This window comes from Mus musculus, chromosome 14, assembly GCF_000001635.26.
Source record: "Mus musculus strain C57BL/6J chromosome 14, GRCm38.p6 C57BL/6J".
NCBI classification, from domain to species: domain Eukaryota; kingdom Metazoa; phylum Chordata; class Mammalia; order Rodentia; family Muridae; genus Mus; species Mus musculus.
In genome coordinates this window covers 61,138,098-61,156,344 of record NC_000080.6, presented here as the reverse complement: position 1 = coordinate 61,156,344, position 18,247 = coordinate 61,138,098, and the positions used below count along the sequence as shown (strand labels likewise).

General features: G+C 43.9%; 1 protein-coding gene across 6 annotated transcripts in view; it reads right to left on the bottom strand.

Moving 5' to 3' along the window:
- The window catches only part of Sacs (sacsin), a 102,273-nt gene extending 84,349 nt beyond the window's left edge, over positions 1–17,924 (bottom strand). For 4 of the 6 annotated variants that reach the window (XM_030247881.1, XM_030247882.1, XM_006519226.2 and 1 more), the window contains exons 1-2: positions 17,574–17,924; positions 8,274–8,753 (exon numbers count right to left, since the gene is read on the bottom strand). In XM_030247881.1, coding sequence (XP_030103741.1) covers positions 8,274–8,293 — 20 coding nt within the window. In that variant the 5' untranslated portion in view covers positions 8,294–8,753; positions 17,574–17,924. The remainder of the gene's footprint in view (positions 1–8,273; positions 8,754–17,573) is intronic. The other 2 variants (NM_172809.3, NM_015788.2) reach the window with 1 other exon arrangement.
- Positions 17,925–18,247: the final 323 nt, after the last annotated feature.

Genomic DNA, 18,247 nt, shown 5'->3' with positions numbered 1-18,247 from the left:
AGTGGGAACCATCAACAGATAAAGCTTTCAGTGCCTAACTGTAGCACCCCACTTCTTGCTGGGCCACCCACCCCAGAGGTTCCATACCTTCCCTGAACAGCTCCACCAGCTGAGGCCAGGTACGCAAACACATGAGGTAATGGTGTCTGCTGTGCATTTACACTGCAACTCACTGTTCTGACAAGGATCCATGAGGCAGGTGGACAGACACTCAACTGGAATCACGGGTCCAGCTCAACAGAATTGTCAGGATGGTTTTTCTCACAATGAGGAAAGTCACTGATCCATGTCTTCAGCATGACAAATGGCAAAGCTGAGACTGAAAGCAAGCAGGGCCAGGTTGACTTACACCATTCCACAATGTTCTGTTTCCCCTTACAGAGGTGGAAGGGTACTTACAGGGAGTTTGTTTTGCACTGTTTAGATGTGGCTGTTTCTAAGGCAAAGAGGAGACATGGGGACAGGGCAGGTCCCACATTCCTCTTGCCTGGCCACATTCAGAGCAATGGCTCTGAGCCTGGGACAATACAAGGTGAAGCCATAGTGCCCAGGCAATAAGGGACAGAGTCTTAGAAAGACAAATGTCATATGTGTTCTCTCACCTGAAGAATGTAGATTTAAGAATTATACATATGGAAACAGAAAAGGACCAGAGAGGGAGAGGGACAAGAAAAGATATGACAGAAGTAGCTATGATGAGCTTTCATGTAAAATGCCACAATGAAACATTATTTTCTATAATAAATCTATTTATAGTAATAAAGTTATTTGATTAAAAATAGAGGGCAAGTCTGACTTCACACAGTGCTACTACAAGGGCCCTTTCTGCCACCCCCACCCACACACTACAAGTAGCTTTGGGTTCAAGGGTTCCCCTGGGAACACAGGGATGACATCTTGCCCAGAACACCAGCTGCAGAGGCATGGCACAGACTCCAGGGCCAAGGAACTCAAGTGGAAAGAACATGAACAAACTTATCCCTGAGCCCTTGTGTGTTATCCCTGCCCCAAGCGTGCCCAGAAATAGCTGGGGGGGGGGGGGGTTGAAGCAGATGGCAGAGGAAGAGAGTTGGGGTCCTGTCACACAAAAGAAGGTTTAGAGCCAGAAAAAACATGTGGTGCACACTAATTGCCCTTACTTTTACTCATGAGCTTCTGAGACCTAGGAGGCGTGGAATAATCTCAAAGCCACTGACCCAGCCTTGCCCCCAGCACTGGGCACTGCTACTTGAACATGGCTTGAAGCCTGAATGACCTCTATGCCTGTCCTTCATCGGGCATGCTGGCTTGGCATGTTGTCTTGGCCCTCACCCGCCCACCTGCTTCTCCCTGTCTGTACCTGATTCTCGGACTGCAGATCTGCCTGCCATCCTGAAGACTCTGCCCTTCCATCTGCAGATTTGTTTCTTCCATTTTGGGAGCATACACGCATGTATTTGGTTTTAGTATCTGGTTTCTGGCACAGAGCACCTAAAACCCTTGAATCTTGCTGAGTAATAGGAGAGTGTATTTAGTTATTCATAGGGCTCCTTTGGACCTTGAGTGTAAGTGCAGAGGCAACTCTCAGCGACCTCAAGATGGGGGCTAGTGGCCAGAGGAACAGGTGATGCATTTAAGCCCCCCTCTCCTCCCCATCCATAAGAAATCCCAAAGAGAAAAAATGAGATGGAGATTGAATTCGATCACCAATGGCCAATGACTATGTTATTTCAATGTAATGGAAGTTTAATACAAACTCCAAGGCGATGGAGCTGAGGGAGCTTGTAATTAGTGAATGTATCAAGGTGCTGGAAGGGGGATGCTCGGAGAGGGGCAGGGAAGACTCAGGCCACCACCCTCACCACACTATAGCCTCTGTGATTGTTTCAGTTTAGTGTTCCTGAAATAAATGGAACATATAGAATCCTTATAATAGTAAGAGAAAATCTTAGGAAGAGCACTTTCCTCAAGGCTAAGTTGTTTCAACAGATTATGAAACCCAGGTTTAGGGACCATCTTAGGCATTCTCTGATTTTCAGTTGGTTAGGCAGACGTGTAGGTGGTCTGAGCATCCCATCCATTGATAGCTGACATCTCAGGTAGGTACAGTCTCATTTGGGCTAGGGCTTTAATGTTCAGGGTTTGGGCTAACTCTAAAATTGAAATGTGGGCCACCCAATGGATATGCAAAATTACTATGGTTTCTGGAAAAACGACTATAACTTTTACAATAACCCGGTGCTAACATTCTTTTGTGATGTAGTCAGCATTCTGATGCAGCCAGGAGATACAGTCTCTTTGGAGAGCCTAACAGTGGGCTGGCCCACAGCCATTAGGTCAGCATCTCCAACATCCTACCTGTTGGCCAGAGCTACCATCACTTCTAGTCTGGAGTGTTGCATCTTGTGATTGGCTTCCCAACATCTACCTCTGCCCCTCAACAGATCGGCTACAGGGACACTTTGAGAATGGTTCCCTTCTCTATTTCAGGGACCCAGGGCCTGGTCACTGGAACATTCTTCTTCACACAGGTTATGATTGAATCTCCCCTTGCCTTCAATGCCTGCTCAGCTGTCACCTCCACTGATGACCAGTGTGTCCTTGTCCTGACCATGCTATTTAAAACTGTGGCTCTTGGTCCCACTGAGCTGCAGCAGGTGTCTCCGTTTCCCTGCCTTGCTTTTGTCCTATCACACCATACACTGCTAATATGTACGATTCATAAAAGCGGGTGCCTATATCAGTTGTATTCCTGGGTCTAATCCAGAGCCTTGGTGCATAACAGATCCTTAATCTGTGAATATGTGGTTCTGAGGACAAAGCTGTTTAGAGAATTCACAGCACTCAGAGGTCCTGGGATCAGTGTAAGTGTCACTCAAAGAAAGACAGGATAGGAGGCTGGGAATACCTCCGTGTGAGTCTGAAGAGGGGCTCTTCTTGGCCAAATCCAGTAGGGTTTTTTTTTCCAACTACAGAGAGACCCTTATTAAACAGGCCCCATCAGTAGGCTCTTTGTCTTGTCTAAGGTCAGTCATGGTCAGAACTGTTTAGTTAGTTCAGGAAGAATCCCCTGGTCTAGATACTCATCACTCTGCTTCCTGCCTCAGGAATCCTGTGTAGCGTGTTTAACAAGAATCCCTTCATGGTTTTCCATCGATCCCTCCCACTGCCCATTGGCTGGGACACAGCTGCTGTAATGCCTTAGAAGTTGAGCTTACATTCCATCCCCATTTTCAAAGTCTTGGTACCTGTCACTACAGTCCTAGTCTTCCTCACTGTTGTAACAAGGGTCAGAAATAATACACTCTTTAACAATCATGGTACCATGCCTTGTACAAGATCAAGTTCATCACTGGGCTCTCAGAGTCCTCACTCGGGACCCCAGATGCACACTTTTGAAGCCTTCAGCCATCTTTTCTGACTGACTGATCAGCAGTCAATGGGAGATTGCCCTCCTGAGCCATTGCTCCCACGACACCCGCTGGAAGTAGAATGAGAGGTGAGTCTACTTCCCACAGTCCTGAGTGGAACACTCTAGAGACTGTGCGGAGTTTTGGGTAGATAGAAGATCCATCAGAGTCCCAAGCTCATGGAGGCTGGGTTTGTGCAGAGACAGCTAGGTTTCTGTCCCAAGTAGCCATTTGCAGAGTCCCCTTAATTAAGTGTACGGGAAGCTCTTTGGGAACTGAATATCTGCCACCACCATGTGGCTGTGCAGGCCATCCTTCTACTACTCCCACTGAAGTTCGTTCTTGTGACTGATGTTAATAAGGATGAGTCTGACCACCAATGACATCCTCAAACTGGCTCTCTTTTACCAGCTGTATCCCCGTTCTCCTCCCATCAGCCAGCTTAGCATTCTCTTCCAGTTCTCTTTGATTCTGCTTCCCATCTCCTCAGCCCACCCAAAAGACCCCTTCCCTCCTATGCCAGCCCCTTCATTCCCTGTAGCCATTTGAATTTGAGACTACTGCCATCAGGGTTCTCAGAGAGCCCCAAAGCTGGGTATCAGGACAAACAGCATCTGGAAACACCCTCCATATGTAACAGCAAAAGAATCAATGAAGGGTAAGATGAAGATGAGAGACAACTGTCTCACAAAATCTAATGACTGTCAACTGTTCTGCTTGCCACCTGTGATAAAATCTCAGACCAGCTGTTGTGGGCTTACATGTGTTCATATGTATGATTATCTACTTCACCAAGGCATCACCACATTAACTTAGGAATCCCCTTAACGAGGTGCTGTCAAAATTTGATAACAACAAAACACTTCCATGAGGGAAATTCCCAACTTCCAAGTTTTCCATGTTCAAATGATTTAAGTAAATCTTTAATAAACAAGGCCTGTTTGGAATTACTGTTTTAGTAAAAAATGAGTGTGTTTTCAATTGTTTGTAATAAGTTTAACAAAAAATTGTGCTTGGATTTACTAGTCAATAATACTATAGCAGTGTTGAAATTATTTTTAAGGGGCTGAAGAAATGGCCCAGTGGTTAAGAGACATCTTAACCTTTCAGAGGACCTGAGTTCAGTTCCCAGCATCCCTGTGCTTACGGCTCACAACCAGCAGTAATTCAGGGAACCCAACATCCTCTTCTGGATTCTGTGGTTACCTGTACTCACATGTGCACACACACACATATATACACAATTAAGAAATAAACCTTTAAAATTAATTTATGAACTTAACCTAGAACAGATGTATAAGTAAAAGATGAATTGCTGGGTAACAGCTAACTACACAGACATCAAGAACAGTAAAGAAAAAAACCAAAGTTGATGTATTTGTCATTTTCAGGATTTATGCTTTTCCCCCCTTTCTCTTTCTTAATATTTGTCTGATATGCTGTATATCAGATGTATATGGGTAGTTACTTGAGACGGTAGCTAGGCTTCTTAGTGTTATAACATGCCTGCTGAAAAGGTTCCAAAATCTCTTTGCAATTTGCAACCTTAGAGTTGTGCTATGTAATCTCTAAATAAAACACATTGCTGACATACTAATTACTACTTACGGGTTTATATGACATTGGCTTATTTTTATATAGAGATGCCAGCTATATCTTAGTCTATTGAGAAATATGAAACCTTGTACCACAAATCAGCATGCCTATAAAAACTGTGAGATAGTGTCAGAAGAAAATCAGAAAAATGTCTCTATAATGCTGGCTAATATCAGACAACTCACAATGTGTCCATCTTATTTTGTTAAAAAAAAAAAACATAATAAAGGCTTACCAGGGAGCTATGACTACCTCGGACCATAAGGTGCTTGCCATGCAAACATAAGGACCTGAGTTTGATCTTCAGAACCCATGTAAAAAGTTAGACATAGCAGTGCCCATTTATAATCCCAGATCTGAGTCCCCAGAGCATGATGGGAAGCCAGCATTGCCTACTCAGCACACGCTGGACCAATGAGAGACTATGTCTCAAAAGAAACAAGGCAGATGACTCCTGAAGAGTAATGACGGGCTGGTGAGATGGCTCAGTGGGTAAGAGCACCCGACTGTTCTTCCGAAGGTCAGCAGTTCAAATCCCAGCAACCACATGGTGGCTCACAACCATCCGTAATGAGATCTGACTCCCTCTTCTGGAGTGTCTGAGGACAGCTACAGTGTACTTACATATAATAAATAAATAAATAAATAAGTCTTTAAAAAAAAAAAAAAAAAAAAAGAGTAATGACTGCGGCTCACATCTAGCATGTGCTCATGCGTGCATGCATGCACGCACGCACACAAAAACATACGTGTATGCGCATACACGCAATAAAAGGATTATCAGTTGCTAAATGTTATAATTTGAGACTGAAGAGATGGACCAGCAGTAAAGAGCATGCACTGCTCTTTCAGACGACCTGAGTTCCGTTCCCAGCAGCCCCGTAGGACAGCTCACAACTGGGTCCGGAGTTAGAAATGATTGTTAGCCACTACGTGGATGCTGGGAACGAAAGTCAGGTCTTCTGAAAGAAAAGCGAGGGCTCTTAAGCGCTGAACCTTCTCTCCAGCCTCTGGAGTCTGTTTGTTTTTTGTATATAGCTGTTTTCTCCTTTTGAATCTTTGTTATTTTGGTTCAGTAGACAGGTAAGAATTTTCATTACAGTAAACTAAGATCCCATTTAGTCAAAAGTTCAAACCTTTTGATACTTTTGACATTTTTTTTTGCCTTCTCCAAATACATTCTAAATGAATCTAGATCTCAAATTGACCTTGAGATTTTCCAGGAGGCAAAGCAATCCTCCAAATTTGTTCTCTGCCTAATGAAATGAGTGTTCATTATTATAAGACTAATAAAGTTATTTTAATGACTAATAAAGTCATCATTATAAGACTAATAAAGGCTTATTTAGTATGTTGAATAGAGTACAACACAGTACCAAATCTTCTAAAAGCTCCTACCTTTCTCTAGACTGTGTTCATACAGGGAGGTAATACTGATTTCACATCTACTGCAGAAGTTCCACCATACTCGGAGAGGATTTCTTTTCCACGACCCATCCTGGCATCGTGCTATTTATCACAATTCTGGTTCTTACTTGCAAATCTTAGGATCTACAGAAATCACATCATCCTCTTGTTATCACATCCATCTCTGCTCTTTAACCACAGCAGCCCAAGTCTCTTGCCACTAACTCATGGTTGCTCTTGCGCGCCGATTATGCCTTAAAAACCATCCTCAGTCCCTCAGCCTCCTCCTGCATCCCTGCCCTCTGTTCCAGGCAGGGACCGTGACTGGCACTGGTGTCCACTCCATCTCTAGAGATATTTGAACAGGAAGTCCACAGGATCCGTGGTGCCCTGAGTCCATCACCTGGAGAAGCATCTAATTCATCTAGAGATTTAAGATGCGTTAGATGCAAGCATCCCACTAAGTTGGTTTAGAACCCACCCTTGTCACCCAAACCATGTGGTCATTCTGTCAGATCCAGCTTAGCAAGACTTGTCCTTCCTTCCGCCCATGTCTCTTCTTAGTAATTTTCCCTACGGCCTCGGTTAGTATTCATTCAGATCAGCTCAAGCCTGAACACCGGCAGAGACATGGGAGGATCTACAGTCACAGGCTAAGTGAAGCTGTCAGTGGATGTACTATTGTGTGTGTAGACGTATGTATGTGCTCACCTGCATGTGTGTGTTGCCAGTTACCTTTAGTAAAGTAAGAATTCAAAAGTACCTACAGCCCATATGATGCCATCCTCAGAAAAAGTACATTCAAATTTAATTCATATTTCCTTTTTATAAATATATAGATATAATATAGATATAAATAGAATTTACCAACCGTGATAGTAATGGCAAAAGAAACTACATTGTTGGGCTTCATCTTGATGATTGATAAAGTTAGTGTCAAGACCAGCGAGTGGTTATATATAATTACTACAAATGAAATTTCTTAAAACAAATGGGCTAACTATTGAGTTAAACAAAAGTGTTCACTTTTTATTTGTAAGAGTATGTACGTCCAAAATTAAGGGAGTGGGTACCACTACAGAAGTACTTGAGAACGTTTTTGTTGTTGTTTGTTGTTAATCTACAGGATGCTGCAAACATGCCTCTCGTGTTTAACGACAGCATCAGTAATAATAAAGGACTTAATTTCAGGTTACTTTTTTTTCTTTTTTTTTTTTTTTCTTTTTTTTTTCTTTTTTCTTTTTTCTTTTTTCCCTGAGACAGGGTTTCTCTGTATAGCCCTGGCTGTCCTGGAACTCACTCTGTAGACCAGGCTGGCCTCGAACTCAGAAATCTACCTGCCTCTGCCTCCCAAGTGCTGGGATTAAAGGCATGCACCACCATGCCCCACTGGTTACTTTTCTTAGTTTTAGCCAATACAGAAGACAATTGACTATGCCAGCTGTTTGATGACACCCATGTGCATTCATGCACTGTAAGAATAATTAAATGTGATGGCTCAACACATAATCCCAGCACTACAGAAGAGGACAAGCTCAAGGTCAGCCTGGAGTGCAAAGGAAGAATCAGTCCCAGGAATACTCCTGACGGTGCTAGGGAGCAGCTACTCCCACAAAGTAACGGTGCTCCTATTTAATGTGTAGTTCCCAAAAACAAGTATAGAAGAACTAGGTTGTTTTCTTTAAAAAAAAATAATAATTCAAGTCAGGCATTGGTGGCATACGCCTTTACCCTTTACCAAGCTGATAGCCTGAATGAGCTTCTTGGAACCCACATGGGAGAGAGAAAGACTTCTGAAGCTAGTCCCTTGCCCTCCACACTCACGAGTGCACACACACATAAATAAATGAGTAAATTCCACTTAAAACGGTAACTATTCACCTCGTCTCCTCGGTCTCCATGGTCACCGGAGCAGCTGTCCTTGAAGACCATAGACGGCACCTGCTTCCTTCTGCTTAAGGCTCCTCTGTGTTTCCTGTGTTTCTTGTCGATGTGCACTCTAAGCGAAGCTCTTTCTGGCTGGTGAAAAGCCAGTCTTCCCCAGCATCTGTCATCATCTGACATCAGAAAACATTGTGTTTTGTTCCTGTGTTCTGTATGCTACTCTGATCTGATAAGGTTGCCTTTTTAAAGCAAACTAGTATCAGCTGGCTGGGAGTTTTCGGCTTTTCCCAGAGGCAACCTTAATGTCTCCTCGCTGGCTCTTCTATGGTCCCTGTTGGAGCTGCAGAGGGAAGATGCTGCGGAGCTGCTTGGGTAGGGCACTGCCCACCCTCATCTCAGGAGTTATGAGATGCTTGCCATTTAGAACACTTCTCCCAGGTCTGGAGCCACTGGCATCTTGGCTTTACCTCAAGGACCCTGAAAGAAAAAACAAGGTAAAGAAAAGAGTAATGTGTGTGCCGAGAACGCAGTCTGCACAGAAGACAGCCCGGACCTTAGCTTGAGTGACCTATTAAATATAAAGTATCATTGCGCTGCGCCTCTGCCAACCGGCATGACATTCCTCTCTGTCCCCAGCCTCCCAACAAAATACACATCAACAAACACACTTGTGTTACTGGATATGGAGGCCTCTGAAATAATAAACGTTATCTATCAACCTACCACAGAGCTCTGTTTCCCTGATTTCTTCCTACTGTAAATCCTACTTCCCACACAATATACCTTCTTAGAGGAACAATATTTGCCGGTCCAGCCTCGGCATGAGGAGGGTCCAGAGAAAGGCAGGAATGAGAGCAGAGCTGATTCATTAATGGCTTGGAGTCAGTACTGGATGCAAGCTGTCAATTCAGGAGTTCTCTGTTCCCTGAGGATTCTCATCATCCAGTCTCCTATTTTTTAAAGTTATATCATCAAGGCTTTGATCATTGTTAATAATTTTTTGTTTGTTTGTTTTTCAAGACAGGGTTTCTCTGTATAGCCCTGGTTGTCCTGGAACTCACTTTGTAGACCAGGCTGGCCTCGAACTTAGAAATCTGCCTGCCTCTGCCTCCCGAGAGCTGGGATTAAAGGCGTGTGCTACCACACCTGGCAATTTTTTAAAATCCTTAAATTTAATTTTAAATTTTTTTAAAATCCATAAATTCTATGAGTCCTGGATCAATTGTCCCGATCCCCACTTCCTTAGAGCAGACACCAAACACAAAGCGAAAGCACATTTCCTTATAGGTTTTACACAGCCTATTTATTCACAGGTGGGCTGGGCACAGCTCTTGTGGTTTCCAACTATAGCTATTTCATGTAAAAACAGAAAGATGACAGACTACTAAAATTAAAATCATTCCTTACAAAGTTTTAAAATTTGTGTAAGTAAAGTGCGTGCGCGCACGCACACACACACGCGCGCACACACACCAAACTCTTGTCTTAGAGATAGAAAGTGTGCCTGTTGGAAGATCTTTAAAAAAACCACTAATCTTTGAAACAGCCTCGACTTTTAGGAAATAAAATGGGAGAATGACAAGCTTTTGCAATGACAAGTCAGGAGACTGAATTTTCTATTTATACACTTATAATACAATGGCTACAAAATACATTATAATTTCAAAGTTTTCTTAGACATGATCACATATGAGAGCTGTTTTAAGGGAGGTGGGATTGGTACTACACTAAGGAAATTTGGAAAATAAGTGATTTTGTTTAAACACATTCCAGGAGGAGGGAGAAGGGCTGAAGATCTGGAGATTCAGTTCCTGAGCCTTCCGTCCGTGTGTCCAGTGTCCTCATGTGTTTACGTATTGTGGTGATGCTGATGATGGAACCCAGGGCTTCACACATGCTCACAGGCACTCTACCTCTCAGTTACATCCCAAGCTGCCCACGCTTCACTGGATGACGTGTCTGCAGGAGTAATCATTCAAGCTCTAGTGAATCATCATTTCTGGATGATCAATAACATCTAGAAAGAGAGCTCAGGATTCAGTGTAGACTGCTGTGGACTGGTTCTAATGCGACTTGCGTTAATTTGGTTCCCCAAATTGCATGGAACCTACACATCTGCAGGCTAGATGCCGAGGGTCCCTGTTCCCAGCTGGCTTTTATTGGTAAATAAAGTTGCCAACAGTCAGTGGCTGGACAGGGGAACAGGGGTGTGACTTTAAGGATCCTGGACAAGGAACTCAGAAGAGAGAGAAAAAGGAGAAACTCCATGCCAGGGAAGGAATAAGATCCAGGCTTGAGAGCTGCAGGAAGAGAAGCATACCAATTGTGTAAGAGCTGGGGAAGAGTGACCTCAGGGTCCCCCAAACTGGGTCTGGGGTAGCAAAGATGGAATATAGATTTTAATAAGTATTCAGGAGTATCGGAGGAGAGGCGTTAGCAACGTGAAGTTTTGGAGTGGCCCAGCCATTGAGCTCATTAAGGCATATTAAATATAAAGCGTTCTCTCTCTCTCTCTCTCTCTCTCTCTCTCTCTCTCTCTCTCTCTGTGTGTGTGTGTGTGTGTGTGTGTGTGTGTGTGTGTGTCTTTCATTCAGGAATCCAGAGCATTGGGGCAGGTAGTGAGGAACTCGCACCATTTTTACTGGGGAGATTAGAGCAGATTAATCACCAAATGCTACAGCAGAGCCATCCCTGAAGACAATTTCTCAGTGACTTGGTGTAGTTTAATTTTTCACAGGATGTTTTGATTGGCATTCATCAAAGCCAATTTTCTAAACTAGTTTTCTAAAACTAGCAGGGAAACAGTGAAGGTTTTTTTTTCCTTAAATATAAGTGGTTTTGTTCCTTAAATGTTTATTTTAAAAGCAACCACAGAATAGAGCAGATGCAGATTTATAACACGTGCTGAAATTTCATCCCTACTGCAAAGCCCCTGGAAGGCACAGACTTAATGCAGCTATGAGTTCAGAGGGGCTTTTGGAAGCTCATGTGGTATAGAGCAAGAGTGATGTGCCCACGATTGACTGCTAGAGCTTTTATCAGAAGAGACTGAGAGCAGAGAAGATACACACACTCCTTGTTCTTGCCACATGATGGCCTGCTCAGCCTGGGGACTCTGCCAGCAAGAAGCAACAAGGACACACCAAAAGCGCCACTTGACCTTCAACCAGATCTGTGATGCTCGATAAACCTCTTTTCTTTATAATTTACCCAGGCTGTGGTGTTTTAGTAGCAACAGATAGTATAAAACACTCTCAGCTCCAACAAATGTATTGTGAACAGAAACAATCCATCCCTTTATACATAAACACAGTACCAGGTGGCACAAACAGACCACCTAAAGCTAAAACAAAAGCACACAGACCTATAGATTCAGACTGGATGCACGTGTCCTCTGACGACACTCCTCGCCTGAGGGTTCTTCATTAGAATTGGGAGCAGGACATTTATGAGAAAAGTATCGTCTTCGATGATTTCATTCAGAAGGAAGAATGGTTGAAGACTGGGTTATGTATTAAATTCCAGAGCTGAGAAATAAGGTTATAGGATTGACCCCAATGGAAATATGAGCAAAGATGGGAAAATAATGGCAGGGGGGTGCAGAGTTGGTTCTAGAAAGATGCTACTGAAGTTGGCAAACTGAGAACTGATCATAAGGAAGTGGGGGGAAGTTCGACCCAACGCTGAGAATGAAAACTGGGCCAGCGCACCAAAGATTCGTCACAGAAGAGTCTGCCGGTTCCCCGGGAACACCAAGGCATTCAGATGACCTCTAATGCTTAAAGGGGAGAGAAGCTGCTGGTTCCCATCGTTTGGGAAAGAACAAATCATTATACAACTTTCTGGAGCCTTCTCACCATTTGCCAATCTGCAATCTCTTTGTGCCTAAGTTTCAACATCTGTAAAACATGGCCATGTGCCTGCCGTCCAGGAACAATGTCTCCATAAAAAACTATTGAACTGTGTCTAAAGCACTTCGCACAGTGTGGGCAGTCGGTGCAACCTCTAGATGGCGCTGTCTGTGCTTGTGTGCACTGCATCCCATGTACCTATGAAATGGCATGGGATGGTTTCTGTCCACCAATTCACACACTTCCTTTGGGTGTAAACAATGGGGTGCCCTGCGATGTCTGCGAGGGAATGAGGGTGGATACTCCTCCCGGCCAGCCGCTAAATCGGTCATTCATTTGACTCCGAAATCTGGAGCTTCTGTCCACTGTTGACATTAGCATCGTGTCTGTGCCGTGCGCGCCCTTGGTGCCTTCTCAGCAGAAATATCCTATTTTGGCAACCTGAGCTTCACAGCAAGGTTTGACACTGTGTGGCTTCATTTGGGGAGTAGGAAGAAAGACATGCCAGTTTCATTCACTAATTGATGCAGAAGTGTCTGTGAATTACGGCCGTTTGAAACAAACAGCCAGGGGTTCGGGTGTCAGGCACGGGAAGTAAACAGTGAGCCAGGATCCCTGGATCCAAGGCTGTGCTTCAGTAGAGGTAAGCAGTATGCAGAGCGGAGAAGACAAAAGGGGTCTAGGCTGCAATAAAGTGAACTGAAGCAGCGAGGTCAGCTAGGTCAAAGCCAACCTCCTAGAAACTACAACACAGACACCTGTCCGTTACCAAGGAAACGAGACAGGGCTTGGCATAGAAACATAACTAGAGCCACCTTATTGCTTTATCCTATATAGGGTTTCTGTTACATTGCAGAGCCTCTTGAATAGACTTGAAACACTTGAGACCCAGTGAAGCAAAGGTTGTATGGAGAGGACTTGGGTGGGATGCTGGGGTAGCCTCTCCTGAGGCCCTTCGCAATGCTGCCGTGCTTCTGGGCAGCCACAGCTCTCTGCATCTTAACCTATCAAAATAGCCTCCGTGTCCCCAGAAACAGTCAGTTAAGACATTTATAGCAAATAGGCATAGCACTCCACCTGCCCCCAGCCTGAGAGCCGGATACACATTTATCTGTGGATTAAACAAAAATCCATACCGCCAAACAAATTCTCAAGCAGTAAACACTGCTGGGCATGGTAAAAACTTACCTTTGGATGTTTTCCACGCAGTAGGAAGAAGCCAAAGGCAGACAGACTTCTAGCCCTCAGCCTCCACTGATCTACCAAGAAAGACTATACCCTATCCTCTCAGAGCAAAGCATGAGTCAGCAAAGATGAACAGGTTGAAACAGAATCTTTGCAAAGTGGAAAAGTCAGATGAACTCACCCTGTGAATCAACAGAGCAAGATCTAGCACAGTAGGCCCTGCCTGTGTCACCAGGGTCAGTACTGTGGGCCGTATGCTGGAGGACAGGTCATGGTCACCACAGCCAGATTTGGCCTCATATACCTGGGCAATCAAACGCAGAAATAAAATGTATTTACACCACCACCACGAGAAGCTAAAGGTGCAGTGTACTCAGTGTACACACAAGCACATTGAGATATCCACAGAACAGCCATGAAAACACTAAGGGTTTCCCCTGGGGTTCCGAAGCCCTTTGTGAGACCCAGGGCTTTCTCGTTTCTTTTGCTATCAGTTCCTCAAAGCTGTCTGACTCCTCTTTGGCTGTTTCAGGCTCTCGATCTCAGATACAGGAGGCACTCAACAGTGTGAACAATTTAGCGACTTGATGTACAAATTTCACCAGTGTGCATAAACTCTCATTCCCAGATCATAAGAACAAACATCTAGGTTTATACCTTGACTCAAGTTCAAGTTGATTCTATGATACGTAGAGATGACTGTGGTAGGCAGGGTCTTACACTGGCAAAAAAAAAAAAAAAAAAAAAAAAAAAAAAAAGTCCTGCCTACGTTCACAGATAAAAATTTATAAACATAACACACAAGCAAACTGTATGGCATGTGGATAATATCTTGGTAAAGCTGCTAAAAAGAACATTAAAATAAATATGGCTAAAATCTCCTAAATTTGGCAAGATTGATGCATATCATGTAGCTTTTAGAAGACACAAGAATTGGCTCATTGTTTTAAAAAGCGACCTTGCTGGAGAAGCCTACCCCGCGTCACCCACGTCACCATGCCAGGGGTTTGTGTGCTGATCTGTTCTCAGTCTCGTTTCAAAAGTAGGAAGCTGGAAGTGCCGAGAGGTTAAATGTCAGAATCACTATGATGAGACTCCACCTTTCTAACCCGGGTCTGTCTCAGAATAAGTCTATTCAGAGTCTTGGGCTGTTCTTAGATGGGTCTCTGAGGAATTTAATGACTTGTTGAACAAGTATGTTCTCCAGGACTAGACTTTTTCTAAAGCGGTCACCCAGCACAAGCCTGTAACAAAAACACTGATAAATAAAAATAAGCGTGTGGGGGTGGGGTGGGGGTGGGTTTGATGGGAAGGCGACATAGACTGAATAAAATTTACACACCGAGCTTCAAAATATAACAATTTAATATCTTTATGTGCAAAGCAGATTAACTATTGTTTAATCCAACAGTTAAATGGTTGCTTCTAAAAAAAAAATAAATGGTTGCTTCTGTGGGTTTGTAAGAGTTAGAAAATAAAAGTTATAAATATATATATACATACATATATACATATATACACATGTATGTATATATATATATATACATATATGTTTAACATGTATCATCATGTTAAACAAGGGGAAACACTTGTGTAGAAATGTCCACAAATCCCAGAGACCGATAATATTCACACGTGCGCTCCTTTCCAGTGCTCAGCAGTTTAATCAAATAAAGATACGCATGAAATTTAAGCTGCCATTCACTAGGTGCCTGACTGACTTCAAGCTTTTATCTTTTTGGAAGAAGTGAAAGGCCTAGCCTTTGTCTTCAGGCCTAGGTAAGAGACATGCAATACTATCAGAAGCAAAACAGAAGTCCGGATGCTACATTGCTATAAAAGAACTAACGATGGTTCTGCACAAAATGGGTGATCTGTGTGAGCTCTCAGGCTTCCAGTCACCCAAACTCCAAAGTGCAGTGGGAAGAACATGACAGCAAGAAGCAGAACTTGGGGCATGGGGTCTGAGAACTCGGCGATCTTCAGCAAGAAAAGCTACATTGAGTAGACCTCTCCATTCTCAAATAAGAATACACTGAGCTTCCACTCCCTTAATCTTGCATCTTCTAACCTACAGAGTGGGGCTATTAAATCATTTCTAATCTTGACCACACGAATGAAAAGTAATTTTTGATTGACTATTCTGAGGCAGTGAGCAGAGTCCAAAGAGAGCTGTCAAGATCTTATACTCAGGACTCTAAGGAAAGTCAAAGAGTCTCTCCCCAAACCTCTTATCTTAGCTCCGAGGATAAATGGTTTTCTGTTATGCACAAATAAAAGCCAACAGAGCTAAAGTCACATTTTTCTGGTTCCCAATCCAGTGCTTTGTCCAGTTTTTCTGTTTTCCTTCTCCCTCTGGGAAGGGTACAACATCTCCATCATAGACACTGAAGTCCAGTGCATGTTAAGTGAAGAGTTTAAGGGAAAATAGCAAAGAGAAAGGAGAAAGACAAAGTAGAGATTAAAAATAGTCACAGGATTGGCAATGTCTATAAAGAGTGAGTGGGCCGCCTGGCTGTCCAAGATCAAAATAGTAACGGGACTTGTTCTGATTTCCAATTTGGCACATTTAAGTACATTTAACTGTCCTGACTTGGACTCCTGGGGGACATGGCCAGTATAGTCATTGTTACTGCTACCATGATGTGTTTAGGGGAAGGTATGCAAGAGGAATCAGCCTCCCTTCCCCTCAGAGAACAGCCCTATGGCAGCAAGGAAGTTCTAGCTCCGCATTCATAGGCCAAAGGTATGAGAACATTTAGCCCAAAGCAAAGGCTGTTTAAGAGGCACTCAGCCAAAAGTACATTTATAAATTCAGTTTTTGAGGGAACACTAATAAATGAAGCTATTTGGTGTGTTTCATAGATTGAGTGAGTAGATGTATGTGTGGTTGGATGGATGGATAGATGGATGGATGGATGGATGGATGGATGGATGGATGGGGTGGAATGGGTTGGAAATGAGTCAAATACTCACTAGCAACACACTGCTTAGTCTAAGCTAGCTATCTTCACAAACATTTGATGTCTCAATGATACCACCATCATCTGAGCAATGACCATCAGTGTCTTGGACAGAAGAGAAACTGAGGCACCAATTGTTAGCGACTTCTAAGGGGCTGTGGCAGGAAGGTCCAGTTGAGCTGACATTTGAGCACAGGGCTGCTGAGGGCCAGTCCGGCCCAAAGCAAAGGACTCCTGTCAGCTGTCCTTGTTCTTCAAAAGCTGTGACTGAGCTTTTCTTCTGACAGGAAGAACGGGAAACATCGGAACAGCGGTCAACGGTTCTTACTGCTGCTCTCACAGGATGAGCACAACAGCAGGGACGCAGGAAGATGGTGTAAGCTAGCTTGCTTCCTTTGAAAGGGACTTAGACAGAGTCTTAAGGATCATGGGTGCGGGAGGGAGCAGCTTGGGCAGCCAAAAGCCAAAAGCCAAGGATAAAGAAGACAAGGGACCACACAGAATGGGGCTAACTGTCAAGGCAAAGGAAAGAGAGCTGGTTAGTCTTCCGCAACACTCAGGGGATGTGAACATGAGAACCTCACACTGTCCTAGTTCTTACCTGGCTGCCAGTGGGTGCTTGTAAAACTCGTCATAAGACAAATAAATGGGGGCTGATCGTGAATTACTTCTGTACTGGTTGGTGCAGGAGTAAAGAGACCAATATGGGGTTGTGGCAGCTTATGCTTGGAAAACACCTGGAACCAGCCCCCATCCTGGCTGGTTCAAATGGAAGAGGCTTTTTACCATTTTCAGAGACACAGGGAGTAAGATTAAAGCTAAAATTATCAGCATATCAGCCTCAAAGGCAATACTCCCCACTGACCTTGTTTTAAGAAAAACGCAGGCAAGCAAAAAAGGACAGCAGAGTAGGAGAGAACTTTGCTAAAATCACAGAACTCTTTCTAAGAATTTAATTATTTCCTGGAATGAAATGAAATAAGGAGAATTTTTTTTTGTCATAAGGCTTTCGAGTATTATTAAATAAGGTAACTGAGAACTGGCTGGTTGAGAATATGAGGTTAAAATTAGAGCGATTGCAGATTAAGTAATAAACTATTCTGAGAATGCCACTGTATAAATACCAATAGTCCGGACCCCACTCTGCATAACAGCAGCGAACCCATTATGACCACTCTCTGCAACTTGGAGTGGAAATTAAAAAGACAAAGCCTGCAGTCAGAGCCCCTCTGGAACTAAGATGAGGAGGTAGAGCGGGACCCACCCTACCCAAGGATGCCAAGGTAGCAACTCCTCACCCGTGCGCTGTGGCACTACACGCCAGAGCTGCTCTGTCTTCCTTGGGGGCGAAGATGCAGAGGACAGTGGTCCACGGCCCAGCTGGAGCAGCAGCAGCTGTAGCAGCGACCGCACCACCCGGCTCCAGCGGGTCGCAACGCCCGATGTAGCTGTTCCTAGACTAGACGCAGTCCGCAGTCCGAGGGACCCTCAGAGTCTCACGGTGGCCATCATCAACCTGGTTGTCCGGCCTTTGTGTGCCTTTTGTACCAACAACAAACAAGTCCCAGCCAGCGTTACTGCCACTGCATTCAGCGCAGGGCCGGGAGAGTGCGGCAGTCACAGCTCCCCCTACCTAGCTCACTGCTCTCTTTTTTTAAATTAAAGAGATAGCATATCAGCTTCAAAGAATGCCATAATGCCACACACCCAGTGTTGTGGATCACTGAGGTAAAAAGTCACGATGGGAGCTTTATTATTATTTTTGTTGTTTTCCAGAGATTAATTTTATGGAAGGCATACGGCTTAAAACAAAGTCATTCCCCATAGAAGGTTGGTGCTAGGGGCTTGGTATGGGCCTCCTCAGCCCCATAAAGAGTTCTGAATAGACTCTGCCCGGTCTGAAGACAGGAGGATTAAGCGCTCAAGATCAGCCGCCTTTACATAGTGAGTTCAAGGATAGCTGGTCTCAAAA